Genomic DNA, 17,711 nt, shown 5'->3' on the forward strand with positions numbered 1-17,711 from the left:
CCTCTGAGACAGAGTGCTGAATGTTCCAGCTGACAGCTCTTTGTTAGGAGGTATGAAATACTAAAAGTTACACGGTAGTCATCATCATTGAAACGGGTTCCATCAGCTTATTGCAAGCTAGTCTAATGTGAGTATTTGTGTGTGATCTGCTCCTGGAGAAGAACAGCTATACCATGGGGAATCCTATGTGGAATCCTGTTTTGTCCCATCATGCTGTTGGTAGAGACTTGTCACTTTGCATTTTAAAAAGAAATCATAGAGGAAGAATTACTGAATCACTCCCTTTTGCAGTGGGGGAGGAGTGTGATGGAATACGAACAGGAAGGACTTTTTGGGATAGGACTACTATCTAGAATTTTGCTGCAAAGTGTGAGGTGAGGAGAGTAAGCTGGCATTTGGGTCATTGGCAGGCTTATCGTTGCACACTTCTGCAGTACCCTGGTAGTGCATCCAAGAACTGCTCACCTTTCTGTGCTCTAGATGTGTGATTAAAAAATCAAGCACAAATATATTGTGACAAAAGTCACAAATATACTTGTGACCATCTTTCCTGGTCTTATCCCTTCCTAAAATGTCAGTTGTCTGGTAGTGATTTATTCACTCATGTGGTCCTTTAATTATTTGGATTAATTTGGTTAAACCATCTTTTTGGAACATCCATCATGCAGGCTGTCTCTCCTTGAAGCAGATTTTTGATTTGGTGGGCCCATGTAAAGTCTGCAGTCTGCCAGGGCCAAATGGAGCATTCACTAGGTGAATTTCTAAAGGTACTTTTCTGGCTCTTCAAAGGCTTCTTGAAGTCCCCTTTGAGGTAAACAGTCTCGCAGAAAGGTCGGTATTGACTCAGCAAAGAAGTAACTTTCCATGAAATGAAGAGGAGCTGTAGGTGATCATCACTGGGGGAAGGTATGACACTTGATGGGAAGGAAAAAAATGAAGCTGGTTAGTAGTACAGGTTAGTCCATCTAGGTATTTAACCTCAAAGGCACACAAATATTTTATTGTTATTGCAGTTATAAAACTGTAGCTGCTACTTTCATTCTGATTTTGTAATATAACAGCAGATGAAGCTGGCCCTAAAGGGACCCGTTGTCTGCTTTATTTGCGTTAGTGGTAGTCGTTCTATATGTTGTCTTACAGGGTGAGGGCTCAGTAATTTGTTCTGTTACACCATATGCTAATACAGTGCTGATAAGCAAGTGTGAAAAATGAAAGGGAGGGATACGTTAATTGTATTTGTGCAATAAGGTATGCTATCAAAGGTAATTATTTCATGACAGTTTTAGTTATAGCAGTTGTTTTATCATGGAATAAAAGATGGCTTTAGGAGCCTTTTATTGGAAAGACAATTGTATCAAATTAGTACCAAATTGGATTTTTGCCTTTATAAAGGTGAGCAAACCCATGAGCAGTTTTTAAATTGGTGTCTTCTACTCTACAAATGAACAAATCCTGTTTGAGGGTTAAAGAAGCTATTATTCTGTCCTTTATGCTGACAGCTTCATTACTGATTGGCCTACTGTTGGTATTAAAAAAAATGTTTGGCTCCTTATGATCTTTGTGCATGCAACTATAATATTAGTACAGACCACAGAACTGTTCATTAAGGAATGACTTTAAATGAGGTTGATGCTTGTAAATCTGGAGAGATACAGATGTTAAATGCTGCCATTCCTTTTCCTATACAGCTGTATGGCTAATAATTTCCAAGTGGCTAAAGCTCTTGTTAGCAAGAGTGCTGGTGTGTTAAGAATGGCCCTATAAATAACTTTAAGAACTGAAGTTGAAGGTGCTTCTTTTAAAGACTATTGTTAACTAAACATTATTGCCAAACAGATGGAAAGCATTCACCAGCCTGATGTTTTTAGGTCTAATTATATTATCGCCAGTCCTGTACGGCTCAGTTGAAGAGGTGTATCCAGAGGCCAATTTATAATCATTTAGCCAACACCTGTTTGGGAGATATTGACAGTCAAAGGGCACATTTAAAAAAAAAATCACATATGTTCTTGTATTTATTGCTTCAATGTGAACAGTGTCTAATTACAAACAAACTTGAGAGAAGAAGGAGGAAAAGTGACTGTAAACACATCGTTGTTTCCAAACCATTTTTGCCTTCTTTTGGCACCTCCTGTAAAGTGGCTTTTATTTTTCTTATTTTCTCTATAGTTTGAGTTGTTCGGGGTTTTAAAAATTTTATTTCAATTTTACATCTTTTGATTAAGCAAGGATAACAAAATCAGTTTTACAGTTATTTATTCAACTGGTTTCCATGGTTTCTGGAAGTCCCAGGTAAGATGCCTAGAAAGTTGTTTGGCAAACTCAGCAGCCTGGGAACATTTGCCTTTCCTTAACGTGCCCTTGACATGGAAACTGTGTCATTCCTCTGTCAAAAAAAAATCAGTAACACCAACTTCTCTTGGTATTTTTTTTACGAGAAGATACAGAACACCTTTTAAAACTGGGTGCAACCTTTTATACTCAAAAGAGAAGGTCTTTGAGCTGGAGAGGTGTCTGTCACTTTATTTCTTTTGGTGAAATTTGATCAGAGAGGAATAATTAGAAAAGGCTCCAATTCTCTTTTTGCTTGAGATGTTCAGGTGTGCAATGGGGAGAGACTGAGGGCAGTGTCTCGAATGCAGCCATCCCAAAGAGCAAAGGTTGCTTTGCTGTGGCCACTGCTTGGGGAAGGTCAGCACAACCCAGCCTTGAGACCTCCTCTCCAGGCCCAGCTGCCTGGACCTTTGCACATCTCCTTCTCCCCTTGCTTTGTCTTTGGTCTTGCTGGGGGCCCTGCAGAGGCTGGCTATTTCTGCAGTTCCCTTGGTGTGGGGAAAGTCGTGTCAAACTGATAGACTTCACCCTTTCAGAGACAGCAGGCATGACTGCATCTCTGCCCCACCCAGCAGGCAAATCAGGGAGAATGTGTGCTGTATTGTCCTCCCCTCACCTGATGAATCCAACATCATGTTCCTTCAGACACGTTGTTCCTCTACAAGAAGTCTTTTTTTTTTTTTTGATCCAGGTTAACCTCGTTTTTCACTGCATCTTGTCTATTGACTTGGAGTTGCTGCATCTTGTCTATTAAGGTTTGGTAACCCCCTTGCTGGCATTTGGAACCCTTTAGATGTTTGCATTTGAAGTCTAAATATTTTGGTATAACTGTATGTGAATATTTATGCTGGAATGTTACAATGTCTTTTGTAAATAAACAGTGAGTGCACACTCTTGCTCTTGTTCCTAGAAGAGGGTTGGGCTTGTGCTTGTCCTGGTCATGTGGCTGTCTCGCAGCTGGTGCTTTTCAAGTACATCTGTGTCTTGGAGTTTGAAAACAATTCCTGAGCAGGGTGATTTGAAGACAAAGATGCAGAGGGTTCCGGCTCTCTAAAGATGCAGCTTCCCAAATACATATGCAGATACATATTTTTCTTTGTTTTGCTTTCAACACATAGATGGAGTATGCTAAGAGGGTAGTCGTTGTTTAATGCTTCTCTCCTTGCTGTGCTGTGCTTAAAATGCTTTCAGTAGAGGTGATGCATTCCTAACAGAGATGCCCTGTGCAGCTGTAGGTGTTCTCTCTGCAGCAAATCCATCCACTCATTTCTCCCTAGACTCTATTTTTTTTGTGTTATTGTTACCATGATGCTAGTCTATAGTAGCTCGAAGGAACTCCCTTGCAATCATTTCTGTTGTGGATTATGAGTGCTGCAAAACGAAAATGGCAGTGGAGGAATGAGGCAGCAGTGACTGTATAGTTGATAAAACAATGTTTTGTGGTCTGGGCATGTGTGTGCCCAGCTTTTAGTTTAGCTTCCTGGAAAGCAGGTATGTACCCACCCTGCAAAAATACCCAAATCAAAACCAAAACCAAACCAAACCAAAAAACCCAAAACTACTCTAGAAAACAAATCACCCCTCTGGTAACTCACTGGTAGGCAATGCATTTGATGTATAGGAAGTGTGATGGGAAAATGTGTTGCACTAGGAAGGCAGGTACAGTGAGGATTTAAGTGACATGGGAAGGCAGTGCTATGTGAAGGTTACTTTTTGTGCTTCGTTGTGTTGCTACCGTTGTGCTTCTGTAAGTTGGGTTCTGCTAGATTATTGCTGTAATTATAAAATACTGGTTATTTCTGTTACCAAGTTAGGATTCATTCTTTAAGTTAGCTGATTGGGAATCGAGTGACGTACTTGTAGTTCTTTAGAGTTCTATATCCTCAATCATATTTTTTTTCCCTAAAAAAAGACTAGTTATTAAAAGTATGCTTTAATTATTTTTTTAACCGTTACTGATATTCCTTTGTAGGGATATTGAACATTAGATTTAACAACTGTCTTATTTTAACTTGCTCATGTGAATGTTAAATGTTTCTCTGAATGCTTTTTGCTTAGGTTTTGCTTGTCATGGACACTAGAACACAACAGACTTTCATACTGAAGGTAAGTAGAGTCTTTTATTACTCCTCTAAACAGTTTGACCTCCTAAGTTACATGACTATGACCAGTAAAGATTCATTTGCATCTACTGTATAGGGTTATCATTGTGATATATTGTTATGTTAATACATATTTCCCTACTAGGAACACTGGTATTCTTTTTGTTGGTATTCTGTTTGTTGTCTTTCAATTCCTTTCCCTGTAAGGTCTCTAGAGCTCAGATGTGCTGGTTTACTCGAGTGCCACTGGCTGTTGATGCCAACACGTTATCAGCCTTCGGTAAAGAATCACAGTTTCACTGTGCTGCTTAAAACATCTGTAGGGTCCTGGTGGATCAGGATGTGTGCAGGCTGCTGATAAAGGTGAAGTCTCTTTAGCCCAAGTACATCCTCACCACTTTGTCTTTGGTCTTCCCTTAGCTGAAGAGTATGATATCAGACAAAGTGGATTCTGGATGAAATGGACAACTGGTCTTATTCAAAATTGCTTTTGTACGTTTTACCTCAATAGACTGAAAATTGAGTTTAATGTTACTAAATGATTGAATTAATGAATAGTTAATTGGTCAGAATAAAATTATTCACATTACTCTTTTGTGCTCCAGAAAGTGCTCAGATCAAGATCGCAATATGCTTGAAGCATCTGTGATGCTGAGAATTAGTATAGTATGAGTATTGTTGTTGTGGCTGTAATTTCAGGTTCCCCTTGACATGAATTCCACTGTTGATGGGAGGAAGGGCTGAAAAACTGTCCCCTAAACATGGAGCTTAATTAGTTGTCAACATTTTGTAACTTTGCTTCAGGTCTGGCTTACAACCCTGCCTTACTTTGTGCATCTCGCCTTTGAAATTGTTTGTCTTAACTGTGTGGAGGGTACAGAAAGCCTGTTTGTTCCTCAGAAAGGATTATTTGTGAATATTGTAGAATATTAGAACCTCACTTTATTTACTGGCAGATAGGGTAACACTGAGTTTCCCATTTAACTGCTTATGTTTATCAATATTGTAATAGGTCACACTATTGACATAATTTTTTCCCCCCCCCTCTTTCTCTCTCCCCTCCCTTTCTCCCTCACACATCAATTTTTTTCACTTCTGGCAACTTCATCTCTGTGCTACCTCCCAAAAATCATTACCTCTCAAGGAGACTAATCCTTTCCTTTCCTTTTTCTTGTGGTGATTCTTGTCTTTAGTACAGTACAATGGAAATGTGAGGATTACCTATAAGGCTAAAGAATTCTTTTGTCTTTAGAACTTGAATTGAATTTTTTTAATAGTGTCTTTTTGGTCACACACAAAAATAAAAATTGAAAAAAAAGGTCACAGGGAAATAACTGAGTGTCATCCTGATGACTTAGTTTGAGAGAGATTCTAATAAAAACATTGACCCATGTAATTGATTTTAATGGCAGCTTTGTGCCATCTTCTGTTCTCTGGAAATACGCCAGATGCCATCAGCACAGCCTCGGGGGACTGAGGGGCATAGAGCAGCAGATGAGTGGTTTCTCTGAAGCCCAGAGTAACTCGGATAGATTAGTTTGGTTGATAAACACAGAGCACAGCAGGCTCCAAAGGCAACTGAGGGTACAACTGACCTTTTTGTTCTCTGTCAGGGTCTAAGGAAAAGTAGTGAGTACAGCAGGAGCAGAACGACCATCATCCCCCGCGGTGTGCCCAACATGGTGTGTCTGCACAAGTACATCATCTCCGAGGAGTCTGTCTTTCTTGTGCTACAGTATGCAGAAGGTTTGTCTCTTGTTTAAGTATATTGTTGAAAAGAGTCAAAAGTTTAAGTTTTAATCAATGGTACATTTAATGGTCAAATTAATTTTGTGTGCACCTAATTAAAATATTTTTAGTGTGCCCAGGAGATGTCATGTAAGACACCCCATTCCCATCCTCTGTCCCTCCCCTTTCCTCCCCTTCCCTCCCCTCATTCTGCGGTAGATCCAATTCCTGTTTTCAAATGGCCTGAAGTCCTGATGTGCTACTTGAATTGTAGCAATATTGAAAGCTTCCAGCTGTTTTTCTACAGGAAAGTGAGTGCTTTGGCTGCAACAACTATCGGCGGTATTGGCTAGTAAATCTTTTTAGCATCTTATAGTTAAAATGACAAATACTTATACAAGAATTTAATAACTGCTAAAAAACATGAGCAGTTGCCTATTGGTTAATATTGCATAGTTATTGTGATCTGGATTTTTAAGAAAATGGCTAGTGGTATCACACAGGCGTTCAAAGCAGAACCACAGAGTTGTGCCTTCGAACTATTTCTAAAATACCTGTTAAATGTACAGGGAACAGGTGGCACAAAATAATTACACTTTGACTTTTTTTTTGTCTAACACCTGGATTTAAATATTCCCTAAATGCAATTACCCATATTTGTTTAGAATGAGTGCAGAATGTAAATTTGGGGATTGCTAATAGTTCTCTTTTTAGGAAATGCTAATGATTCAGTCAGAATGGATGATGTGAAGGAACTAAGCTAAGTGATAGAAAAGATAATTTTATTACTTTGAATATTATTTTTTTCCTAATAACTTAGATATTGTCTTTTTCGTGAACGATTTGTCACAAGTGGCCAGTTAAAGGTAACTTTACAACATGTGGGACTGTTTCTGCTGTGTGTGACTTAATTTTTGCCATGAGGAGTGACACGTGAAGAAAGGCCTCACATTACAGTCCTGCCTGATGGTGATCTAGGGGGTTTACAGTGCTACTCTTTACAACGCTGCTTCTCTTGAGGTGTGTGTAATTCATCAGGATAACTTGGAGACTCTCACCTGAACTGTAATCTCCACATAAGCTGGTGCATTTTATTTCAAGGAATAATATATTTAAAAAACCCCTAAACTCCAAACCAAGCAAAAATCCAACCCTTGTCAGATACCAACTGCCCTGAAGGCCAGCGTAAACCAAGGACTAGAGACAGGATTAAATAATAATTTAACCCCCTTGTTCCTAATATTTCTGTGATTTCTGAAGAACTATAGTTTTTCCTCCTCTCTTTGGGAAGAATATTTCTGAAGACACATGGAAAACTAGGTGAAGAAATCGTGAAATTTGGGGGAAGTCGTGGTCAGAAGGAGAGAACATAAATTTTAATTGAGGCCTAATGTGACCAGGTGACAAAGATAATCTCCTGTAAGTGATAATTTTATTATGACAGCTGTGAGAAAAATGGAGACATTACATGATCAAAACTTTCATTTAAGTAGAAAAACCTCAACTTAACATTTGGGATGGATGAGGTGTTTCCTTAAGAAGGAATGACTCTTTCCTGGTCATTTTTGACACGGTAAACAAGTCCAGTGAAATGTGGTTGGCCTGGATGTCTTGCTCTTACCAACATTGCCTGTAATGTGTTTTGAGTTCTATGAGGGAAGTATTTCTCATTTAGTAAGTCAGGTTTGGGCAAGACGCAGCCTTGCACAGCACCCTGTGCCATTTGTTCATCTGCTAACAGTGCAGGTGGTGTCTGTCAAGCATCCTCATTTTGGCTGGCCAGGCAGCAAACGTGTATTTGGAGGCAGCCACAGCTCATGTTGCCTTCCTCTAAGCTGTGGGTCAAAGCCATGCAAGTAGGAGACGTGGGAGGGAGTTGAGTTATTTTGAATATGTGCTGGGAGAGGAGATGCTGAGATGTGAGTACTTTCTTTAGGGAGAACTCTGAAGATAAACGGGATAGAGAGTGTGGGAAGAACTGGGGACGTTGCAGAGGGGGTGGAGGACTGGCTCTGCTGGGGAGGGAGGGGGTAGCTGCATGTACCAGAAGTGATTTTGATGTGGGTGAGGGCTGTTGTTGGTGATAGATGAGTTTACTTGGCTTGGACACCTGTGGATGCAAGTTATAAATGGCATAGGGTTTTTTCTGATAAAGCAGTAAGTCATTTGGAAATAGATTCTCCTCTATCCTTGTTTGCAAACCATTCAAAACCATTTATGTACTATAAGGACTTTTCCCTGATTAATGGGGAATTAACAAGGTTAATTTTTTTTTAAGAATAGTCCCCTGCTTTAATGAACTTAATGTCTGAGCTAAAAACAGGCAGAGGGGGGGAGGAATAATGCTATCTTCTGTTCTAAAGAGGGATACCAGGGGTACAAAATAAGTAAATTGCCCAAGAATGCATATAGAGTGAATTGCAGGTGTAGGGTCTGATCCCAAATCCCTAACTGGGGCAATAATTTTGTGTTGCTTCTAAACCTGCATGGCCTGTGCCCCTTACCCTGTCCTATCAGATCACCCTTTCCTGATGCTGGAAAGCGACTCGGGAGGAAGGCTTCACTTTCTAGCTCTCTGTAACTAAAGCAAAAATAGGCCTAAAATTATCCTGTACTACGTGTGGGGAGCAGTCTAGCTCACACCACTGATTGTGGTCTTCGTCACATCAGTCTTACGTTAGTAGCACTCCTCCTTTAAATTACAAGGAGAATAATATCAGGAATCCCTGTAGATAAAGGTGTCTTAAAGTTTCATCCATCTCAGACCAAATATAAATAGAGAAGGTGCTTGCAGTCAATTTTGGGGAAGGATAAACATTTCTAGGACAGTACTCTTTAAATTCTAGTCTCTGCAGTTTTATTCAATGACTTTATGAATGTTCTTAACATTCACACTCCAAGTAGTTCTGTTCCAATAGGAAAGAAGATTCTGCCAGTCAAATTTGTAAGTGGTGATGATTTACTATGTTAGGTACACCTTTGGGAGGGGGTGTTCAGGGGTGAATTATTAATTTGTGGGCAATGACTTGAATTACAGCAAACTCAGAGGAGGTTTTAATGGTATGCAGACATTATGAATTTGCTAAGCAGCTTATTATTTCCTCTTTGTAGTAAATTTATCTGTTTTATTAAGTGCAGCACTGCGGGGTTTTGCATGGAGTTCTGCAGGCTTGCCTACTGACTCCTGCAGATGAGGACTTTTTCCTTACTTTGGTGAATCATGATGCCATTACATGCTCAGAATTGGTGAATGGGGCCCTGCAGGCATTTCTCATGGCTGCAGTTGGAGGCTTCAAGGGTGTCTCAGAAGTGTGAAAGTCCATGCAGTTATCTTGTAGCTTTGTTGGAAAGCACTTGGCAAATTCTGGTGCGCTAGTGAGCCAGTCTGATGTTAATATGGCCTTGCTGCTTCTTGGCACTAAGAACCCCAGAAATTTTAGAAACAGATGCTTTGAATACAGGCTAGGGGGCTTCCATGGGACATCAGAGTTTAAGTGGCTGTTAGAAGCTGTCAAATCTCTTTAAGCATAAACAAACTGGAGTTCCTGTCAGTCTGGAGAGCACTCAAGAAACTTCATGGTGAAGAGGCTTACTGCATGCAGGAATGGATAGACAGCAGCACAGCAGCGTTCTGGCTTCCAAAGCTGGGGAGTTGTCCTTGGGAAAGGAGATGGTACTGGCTGTAAAGATTTGACAGCAGTCGGAAAATGCAGGAAAGATGATATGGTCCTTGGCAAGCAGCTTTTTCAGGAGGCTGCTTTGGAGTCATAGCTTCTGCTCAAAGTGCATCAGGAAGTGGGAGCTTTGCCTAAACGAGCAAACTTTGTAGCAGAGATGCACGTGTAGCAGTGGGAGCCAGCTGCACGTGTAAGGCTCCAGTCTTTGGAACTGCTGTCATGCTAGAGATTAGGTTGGAGATTGGCTTTCAGTTCATGTGGATGCTGCAGCCCCACTGTGCTGGCTCTTGGGATGCTAAGAAACGTTGTTGTATCATGGTAGTGCCTATGTGGCTGGTTCAAATTTGGCCTAGAAACTGTACAAGCATAATCTTACATAGCTGTATATTAACATTATGAAGTTTACCAGTAGACATGCCTTTACTGAAAAGGAGGACAGTGATTCTAAGAAAACCATAAGGTTGTTCTTTTTCCAGGAAGGGAAAATTTTAATTCGCATGAGGTACATGAGTTATGATTGATACTCCTGGCCATAAACAAATTCTTAGGCAGTGATGCAGAGAGTTGGGCCCAGTTTTGGAGAATAATTCAAGCAGATGTCTTTCAGTGCTCTTGTTTTTCTTCTCTATCACATCACAATTGGTTGGAAGCCTGTTTTGTTCACTTTACTTTGGGATTTCCTTAATACAGTGATTACTGCATTCTTAGCTGCATTCCAGTTCTGCAGGAATTGGAGTATGTTGTCCTTCAGAGTAAACTCAGGGGCCAAGCTAGCAAAAGCCATTGATTTATTTTGGAGTATGTCTCCTTAGCCAGTCTTTCAGGACATGAAGCTGAAGCAGTAAGTGTCTGAGCACTGAGTGAGGAATAATCCAACAGGTTGTGAATTTTCCTTGTCAGCTAGAAGAAAAACGTGTAGGAGACTAAATTTGCTGATCTGATAGGTTTCATTTTATCCTATAGTATGAACTATATAATATCTGTATGTTCTTCTCTTGGATGTTCCTGTGTCAAGTGCTATTAATAGCAAAAAAACTGCAGAAAAGTTGAAAAGAACATTAAAATATTATGTAACCAACAAGATTCCTGGCCAGCTTAATCACTTGGTCACTTTATGCTGAAATTTCCTGTTGATTATTTTGGACACCAACTTTTAAAATTCTGCCTCTGGAGCAGAGGTATAAACTCCAGAGTGCTGGAAATGTGGTTAAGGCAGGCAATGCTTAGTAATTTTACATTGAATAAATACAGAAGAATGTAGAGCTTGGTCATTTTCATGGGCTAAAAAACCCACAAAGAGTGAGCTAGAGTGGTTGTAGAGTCAGTTCATGGTAGAAGAAAATAATCTTAATAATTAGTTTTATTAATACTCTACTTCTGAAGGAGTATTAAACACTAATAAACTTTCACTTAAAATGTTGGCTTTTATAGCTTTTATAGTTATTTAATATGTTAGACTGTTTGACAATGACTGAAGCTTACTTGTTTGGATTGATTTCTGCAATTTTAGTTTTTATACATTCCTGATACTGTATTAGCATGGCTTGCTAATGGGTTTTCCTGATCTTACACAACACATGGGGAGAGGGGAAAAGATTATTAGTATGTCATTCATAAAGGCATAATTATATACCCAGATACAAATATCACTCTTGTTTGACCCTGGATTGGACATTTTCAGAAAGGAATAAAATTGTTGTTTTTCACCATGGAACACAATTATTGAATAGCATTTATTTACGTATTTCCACTTGACCAGGAGGCCAGTCTCAAAATATTTGTATGTAAACGTATTTGGACATAATATTTTTTTTTACTGTATTTACTTATATTTAACTCTAAATTGGAGTTGCAATAAGTAGTCATTTCCACTGTGATTTCCAAGTCCAAGTGATTATACATGAGCAACTTCCTTTTATAAAGGTAAGATAAGATATTTACAAACAGAAAATGAGTTGTTGCAGTTCTATCTGTTTTCACAGTGGTGAATTCCTGAACACTGTAAGGATAAAGAGGTGTGGGTTTCTTTGTCTTTTGCAAATTTTAGGTTTGCTGAAAGCATTTGAAATTAGTTTTATTTTTTTAATCTGCCAGTGATTTTTCTGTGGGGTTTTGAAGGATTGATCTCAACACACCATATTTCCTTCCTTAATCCTTCTTGGGTCTCCTTTAAGCTACATCAAGACCTCAAGTAGAGGCCAAAATCTAGTGGAGGCTGCATGAAATCTTGCATGAAGTCAGGTGAAGGGAGCAGAAGACAAGAGTTGTCCTGAGCTTGACCTCTGTATAGGTGAAAAGTGAAGCTGTGTGAAGATAATTCTTGCAGTTTTCATACTGCTGGGCAGCCCAGCCCCTTCCTATCTTAATATAGGGGTATGAAACACTCAGGTCAGTGAGAGACCCTCAGGTGTCACCTGTAAAAGCACACCTGGTATCCAGTAATGACCACTGTGGCAATAGACCACAGAATAAAGGTTTTGAGCTTTCTGCAACCCTGGGTCTAAAGCTTAACCCAGGCCTCCATCAGAAAGACCTTTTCTTACTACTTGAATCTGAGGGAGGACTGGTGCTAATGTTTGCATTGAAGCCATACCTGGAGGCTGAGGTGCTGTTGTGCCAGGCACTGTCCAAAGCTGCAGAACTGTAATGTGGGTCTTTGTGAGTCTTGTTTTTGAAACCTTTGAAACCTGAGATTTATGTTTTCATAAGAAATTTGTTAAAATGGTTTTGGAATAATAAATGCTAATAATGTGAAGATGGAAATACTTAGCTTTTGCTTGTACTAATTGATATAATGCAGGTAGGATGTGGAGACTGCATGTTGTACTATGTGCAGCAGGGACATGGTTATCAAACGAGATTTTGTTTGGTATGGAATGACCCTAAATAATTCCATGTCTAGTTAATAAAATGGGCAAAGTTATTTTGCAAGCATGCAAAATAGAGTTTACTTAAAAATTATAGTGAAATTATCAGAATCTTGGTGTAAAATTAAACTTGTGTTGCTTCTTTTGTCATGGATGAAAGTGTGGAAAAGAGGAGAAAGTCTTTCATGTGTGTATAAATATATGTATGTTCTTTCTCTATCTCTCATTTTTTTCTGTCGTTTTCTTTCCCAACCATTCCATAGCAAAAGCATGGATAAATGTACAATGGTAAATTTAGGAAAATCATTGGTAATTACAGGATGAAGAACTTTTATTTTTACCCAGTCCCTGGAAGCCCTGTAGCCTGCAGGGAACAGAAGGCATGGCAGTGCCCAGCTCTGCCTTTGCCCCTGCTGAACAGCAGGTGGCTTCTCTTGAGAGCCTGCCTGTCGCAGGGCAGGGTCCTGGTCCCCAGGCTCTTCTGGCAGGACCAGCCCCGTTGTCTCACTGATGCAGGGCAGCAGGTCGCTCGTGCCCAGGGCAGCCCAGGGTTCAGTTGCTGTCCCGGGAGGCAGCCCTGGGCTGAGGGCTGCTGCTCTGCTGGGGCTGCCTGGTGAGCCATGCCTTGCTGCTGAGGCAGGATAAGCACGGAGTTATTTTGAGTGCATCTTTGGGTAAGTATTTAAAGTGCTTTGGCAAGACAGGGGTTGGCATAGCAGTTCTCTGTCCCTTCTCTACAAGCATTGCTTCTCTTTGCTCCTGTTCATTTACCTGGCATCCTTGCTCATCATTTTCCAGAAGGTGGCAAGAATCATTCTAACCTACTAAACCCATTTGTGGCTTGTGGCAGGAACAATGTGGATTAATAGATCTAAATTGTCATTTTTACTACTGAGCTCAAGCTGTTAGAATTGCCTCTTTCTATTTTTAATATAATTAGTTTCACCATAACCAGTGAGGTTTATTTTTTTTACCCCTTCAAACACAAGCCTTGTCTTACCCAAGAGGGCAGAGGGCAGGAAAACTCCACATTATATTACTAAAATTCGTTTTTAAAGTATCAAGGTTTTTCTGCCTTTGATAAGTTATTTTTGAAATACCTGGGAATATATAAAACCTGTTCCTAGGCAATGAAAAAATACTTCATTCTTTTGTTGTACTTTTTAAAGGAATTTTGCCTGATATGGAGTGTTCAAAAATAACTATTAAGGACTGTATTTTGGAGAAGTATAAAACTGTTTTACCCAAATAAGTAAAAAAAGACAGGATAAAAAAAATCAAAACTTTGCAGATGCCCAGTGGGCTGGATACTCATGTTTTTCTTCTACAAAGTTTTTGTTAGAACTCCTGCATTTTCCAGAATTTCTGTACAGTCTTTTAAATTGAAATGTTTTGACTTGCATTTTTTCCAAAGCTCTCAAAGGTGGCTATCTAGCTTTCAGCCAGATTCTTTGGCATGTGCAAGAGATGCAGTAACTTCTTGATCTGTTTTGTGGAAATTACATTTTGTAATCTCTAAGCTTTTTTAATACATGCAGTATTTGGAAATGTGAAGACTTATTTTGTATTTTTTAAATTTACAGCTCCAAAAGTATGAATTAACTTTCTTAGAGTCTTTGATGTGGAGGAATTGGTTTGCCAGTGTAACTTAGGGTATTGATAAATCCTTGTGTAATGCAGTAAGGTGTAAAAAACTTTGAGTTCTGAATTTAAAGGGAGAAATGCATTTGTATTTAACTAACAAAAAACACTTCTTCAAAGAGAGAAACAGATTTTTAAAGTGTCCTGCTAATATGAGGTAATTCCCTTCCCCTTAGCAAACTTGATAATTACTGGTTTTTAGAGCTCCTCCTCTAATGTTGCTCATGAGTTTGGAGCTGTGATATGGAAGAATTCAGTGCAGGCAGAACTGGTGATGGGCACTAAAACATTTTATTTTTCCCTAGTTTTTGCTTTCTTTTGAGACAGCAGATGGAGAGTAGCCACCATCATGCAACTTGATACAGACTCTGAAATGAGACTTGACAGAGGTTTAAAAAAAAAAAAAAGGCAAAAAACTTAACCTCATGTGCAGCTTTTTAAATGTTTATGTATTAATACAGATCTGCTTGAAAAGCAAATGTGGTCCTGTAATTATTTCCTTCTGAGGCAGCAGATCCAACTTGCTCTAAGGAGGTAACGTATTGTGACAAGGAGGGTATTTGCCTATTTCATACTGAAACTGATTCTGTTTTAAGTGAACTGATTTCCACTCCCCCCACCCCCCTCTCTTTTCTTGCAGGAGGAAAACTGTGGTCTTACATCAGTAAGTTCTTAAACAGAAGTCCTGAAGAGAGCTTTGAAATTCCTGAAGCCACAACATCCAGTTCAACTAAAATTTACCTGGAGCAGCCAACCCCAAGTCCAAAAGAAATGGGTAGCAGCACTGATTCCAGAGAAAGCTATGGGGAGAGCATGCTGAAGGTGGTCCCACTGCAGAGCAGCCTGACACCGAGCTCTCAGGATGACAGCAGCAACCAAGAGGATGGCCAAGAGAGTTCAAACTGGATGGACTCGGCATCCAGCTCAGAAGAAGAATGCACTACTAGTTATTTAACATTATGCAATGAATATGGGCAAGAAAAAATTGATTCTGGCTCTCTAAGTGAGGAACCAGTGGTTAAGCTGGAGAGTGATGGTCTAAATACCAAAGAGAGAAGTTGCTTGCAGAAGCACGGTGTCGTTGGCAGTGATAGCCTCACCTCTCAGATTGTGTCTCAGGAACGAAAGCTTTTCATTGACGATGCTGAGTTGGAAGTAGCTAGTCCTACTAGGATATTGGACTCGTTAACTAAATCAAAGAATAGCCCCATGGAACTCTTCAGGATAGACAGCAAAGATAGCACTAGTGAGCTCCAGGGGCTTGATTTTGGAGAAAAATTATACAACCTGAAATCGGAACCTTTGAAGCCATTGTTTTCTGTCCCAGATCATGACAGAAGCTTGGATGCCTTAGAGAGCAAAATGAATTTGAGAGCTCATGACACCATAAGCAGGGGTTCTAATGACTCTGTGCCAGTTATCTCCTTTAAGGATGCTGCTTTTGATGATGTAAATAGTGTTGATGAAGGAAGGCCTGATCTCCTAATAAACTTACCCAGTATGTCTGATGAAACCGAAGAGGCAGCGGTGTCCCGGCCAACAAAGCTCACAAAAACTGACAGGGACACGTTGGAAATAAAGTTACTAGAAACACCTGATGTCTTACAATTAAATAATTCTACAGAGCCATGCAAAGCATTTGATCAAGAGCCAAATCATGTGGCAGCAGTAGTGGGGGATCCTTCCTGCAAGGAAGCGAATGGACAAAGTGGTGTCATTCAGGGAGCCCTTGGGACCCTCTTTACATCTGACCGAGAGGTAGGTAGTTCAGAAGATGGGGCTCTCTTTCAAGGGCTTGGAGCCTCCTCCTTAGATGTGACAAGCAAAGAAGAAAGTTTATTTGTTTCCAACCTGCTCTCAGGTGCTCAAGGTGTTAGCTTGGATGGGGACACGTTAAGAAGTGAGGCAGTGTTGCTGTTTTCTGATCAAACCGAAGCCCTGGGGAAGGAGGAAGCGGATCCGGCTTTGCTACCAGCAGCTGAAAGTGGAAAGATCGCACCAAAGAGGGAAGACAAGATACCAATAGCAGAGGAGAAGGAAATACATCAGATTTTTCAGGACCTCGATGAAAGATTAGCGATAACCTCCACGTTTTATATCCCAGAGGACTGCATTCAGAGATGGGCAGCTGAAATGGTTGTAGCCCTTGATGCTTTACATAGAGAAGGAATTGTGTGCCGCGATTTGAACCCAAACAACATCTTATTGAATGATAGAGGTCAGGAACTTTTGCAAATGCATTTCTTTTTATTCGCTGTTGCTTCCAATTAACTGAGTAGGCGTTTTATCTTGTAATTAGTATCTTCATTTCCTGTCTAGAGCTTCATTATCAGTGCAGCAAATTCACCCCCAGTAATAGCTTCTAGTACTTAATGATGCCATTATTCTTAATGATACTGTTTTTAGCTACAAAAGGAGTAATTACAGTTCACTTCTGCAGAAAATGGAAGGGAAAAATGTTTTGATTTCTCCTGTCGTTTTGTTTTTAGGACACATTCAGCTAACGTATTTTAGCAGGTGGAGGGAGGTTGAAGATTCCTGTGACAACGATGCCATAGAGAGAATGTACTGTGCCCCAGGTTAGAGCAATCACCTACAATGTTTCACTTGGAAAGCAGATGAGCAGCTTTCATTTTCTCACGGAGCCTCTATGGCATAGAGCTCAAGATCATGCAACATCTGTATTTTCTTTGCTTTTTTCCTAAATGTCTTAAACTAGAGGGATCATAACTGCTTTATTGTTGAACTGTGGTGGTGTGTGTTAGATCATTTCTATGAAGTGTAATTGTATTGAATGTGGTGTTTATGCAAATTTAAGGAACGCTTCCATTTCTTGCAGTAATTTGCTGTGTCTGAGTACATCTTGATAACTGAAAAGAGCAAATAAAGGAAAGGACAGGCTGAAAAGATGACACTAAGGCTTAAAAATTCACAAATTATAGATGTAAAGAACATGGCAAGAAAAAAGTAACAGTTGGAAAAATAGAACTCTAATAGGCTCGGAAATGTCTGTGACATTTTTGATGAGCTACAGTGGGCTTTGAAATAGTTTAGAGAGCTCTTAGAACTGCTTTCATCAGTCATGAGGGTGATAAAATCAATCTCTCTTGGGGTTTTTATAGCAAGGATGGCACTTGAAACTGAGCTCTGCCTCTTTTCCTTTTCCCAGTTTTTCTGTTAGTATAGTGTTCAAATGGCAGTGACAGCCAAACATCATGTGTTTTACTTACAACTTCGTATTTAAAAAAATTCATAGCTAGCTTGAACTCTCCAGCTTTTAGAGTTGAAATGACTACTGAAAGCCTTTTCAGATTTTCAGTTTCTCTTTTTTATCCTGAATTTGAAATGCCAACATGTGTTTT

At 39.7% G+C, this 17,711-nt stretch overlaps 1 protein-coding gene across 1 annotated transcript in view; it reads left to right on the forward strand.

Annotated features, from left to right (window-relative positions):
• RPS6KC1 (ribosomal protein S6 kinase, 52kDa, polypeptide 1) overlaps nt 1–16,928 on the forward strand; it is a gene marked incomplete at its 3' end in the record, with an annotated part of 52,705 nt that extends 35,777 nt beyond the window's left edge. The window contains exons 7-10 of the mRNA XM_008936762.1: nt 4,393–4,440; nt 6,050–6,182; nt 14,990–16,567; nt 16,839–16,928. Of these exons, the coding sequence (XP_008935010.1) occupies nt 4,393–4,440; nt 6,050–6,182; nt 14,990–16,567; nt 16,839–16,928 (1,849 nt within the window). The remainder of the gene's footprint in view (nt 1–4,392; nt 4,441–6,049; nt 6,183–14,989; nt 16,568–16,838) is intronic.
• Nucleotides 16,929–17,711: the final 783 nt, after the last annotated feature.

This window comes from Merops nubicus, unplaced genomic scaffold (assembly GCF_000691845.1).
Source record: "Merops nubicus isolate BGI_N331 unplaced genomic scaffold, ASM69184v1 scaffold9020, whole genome shotgun sequence".
NCBI lineage: Eukaryota > Metazoa > Chordata > Aves > Coraciiformes > Meropidae > Merops > Merops nubicus.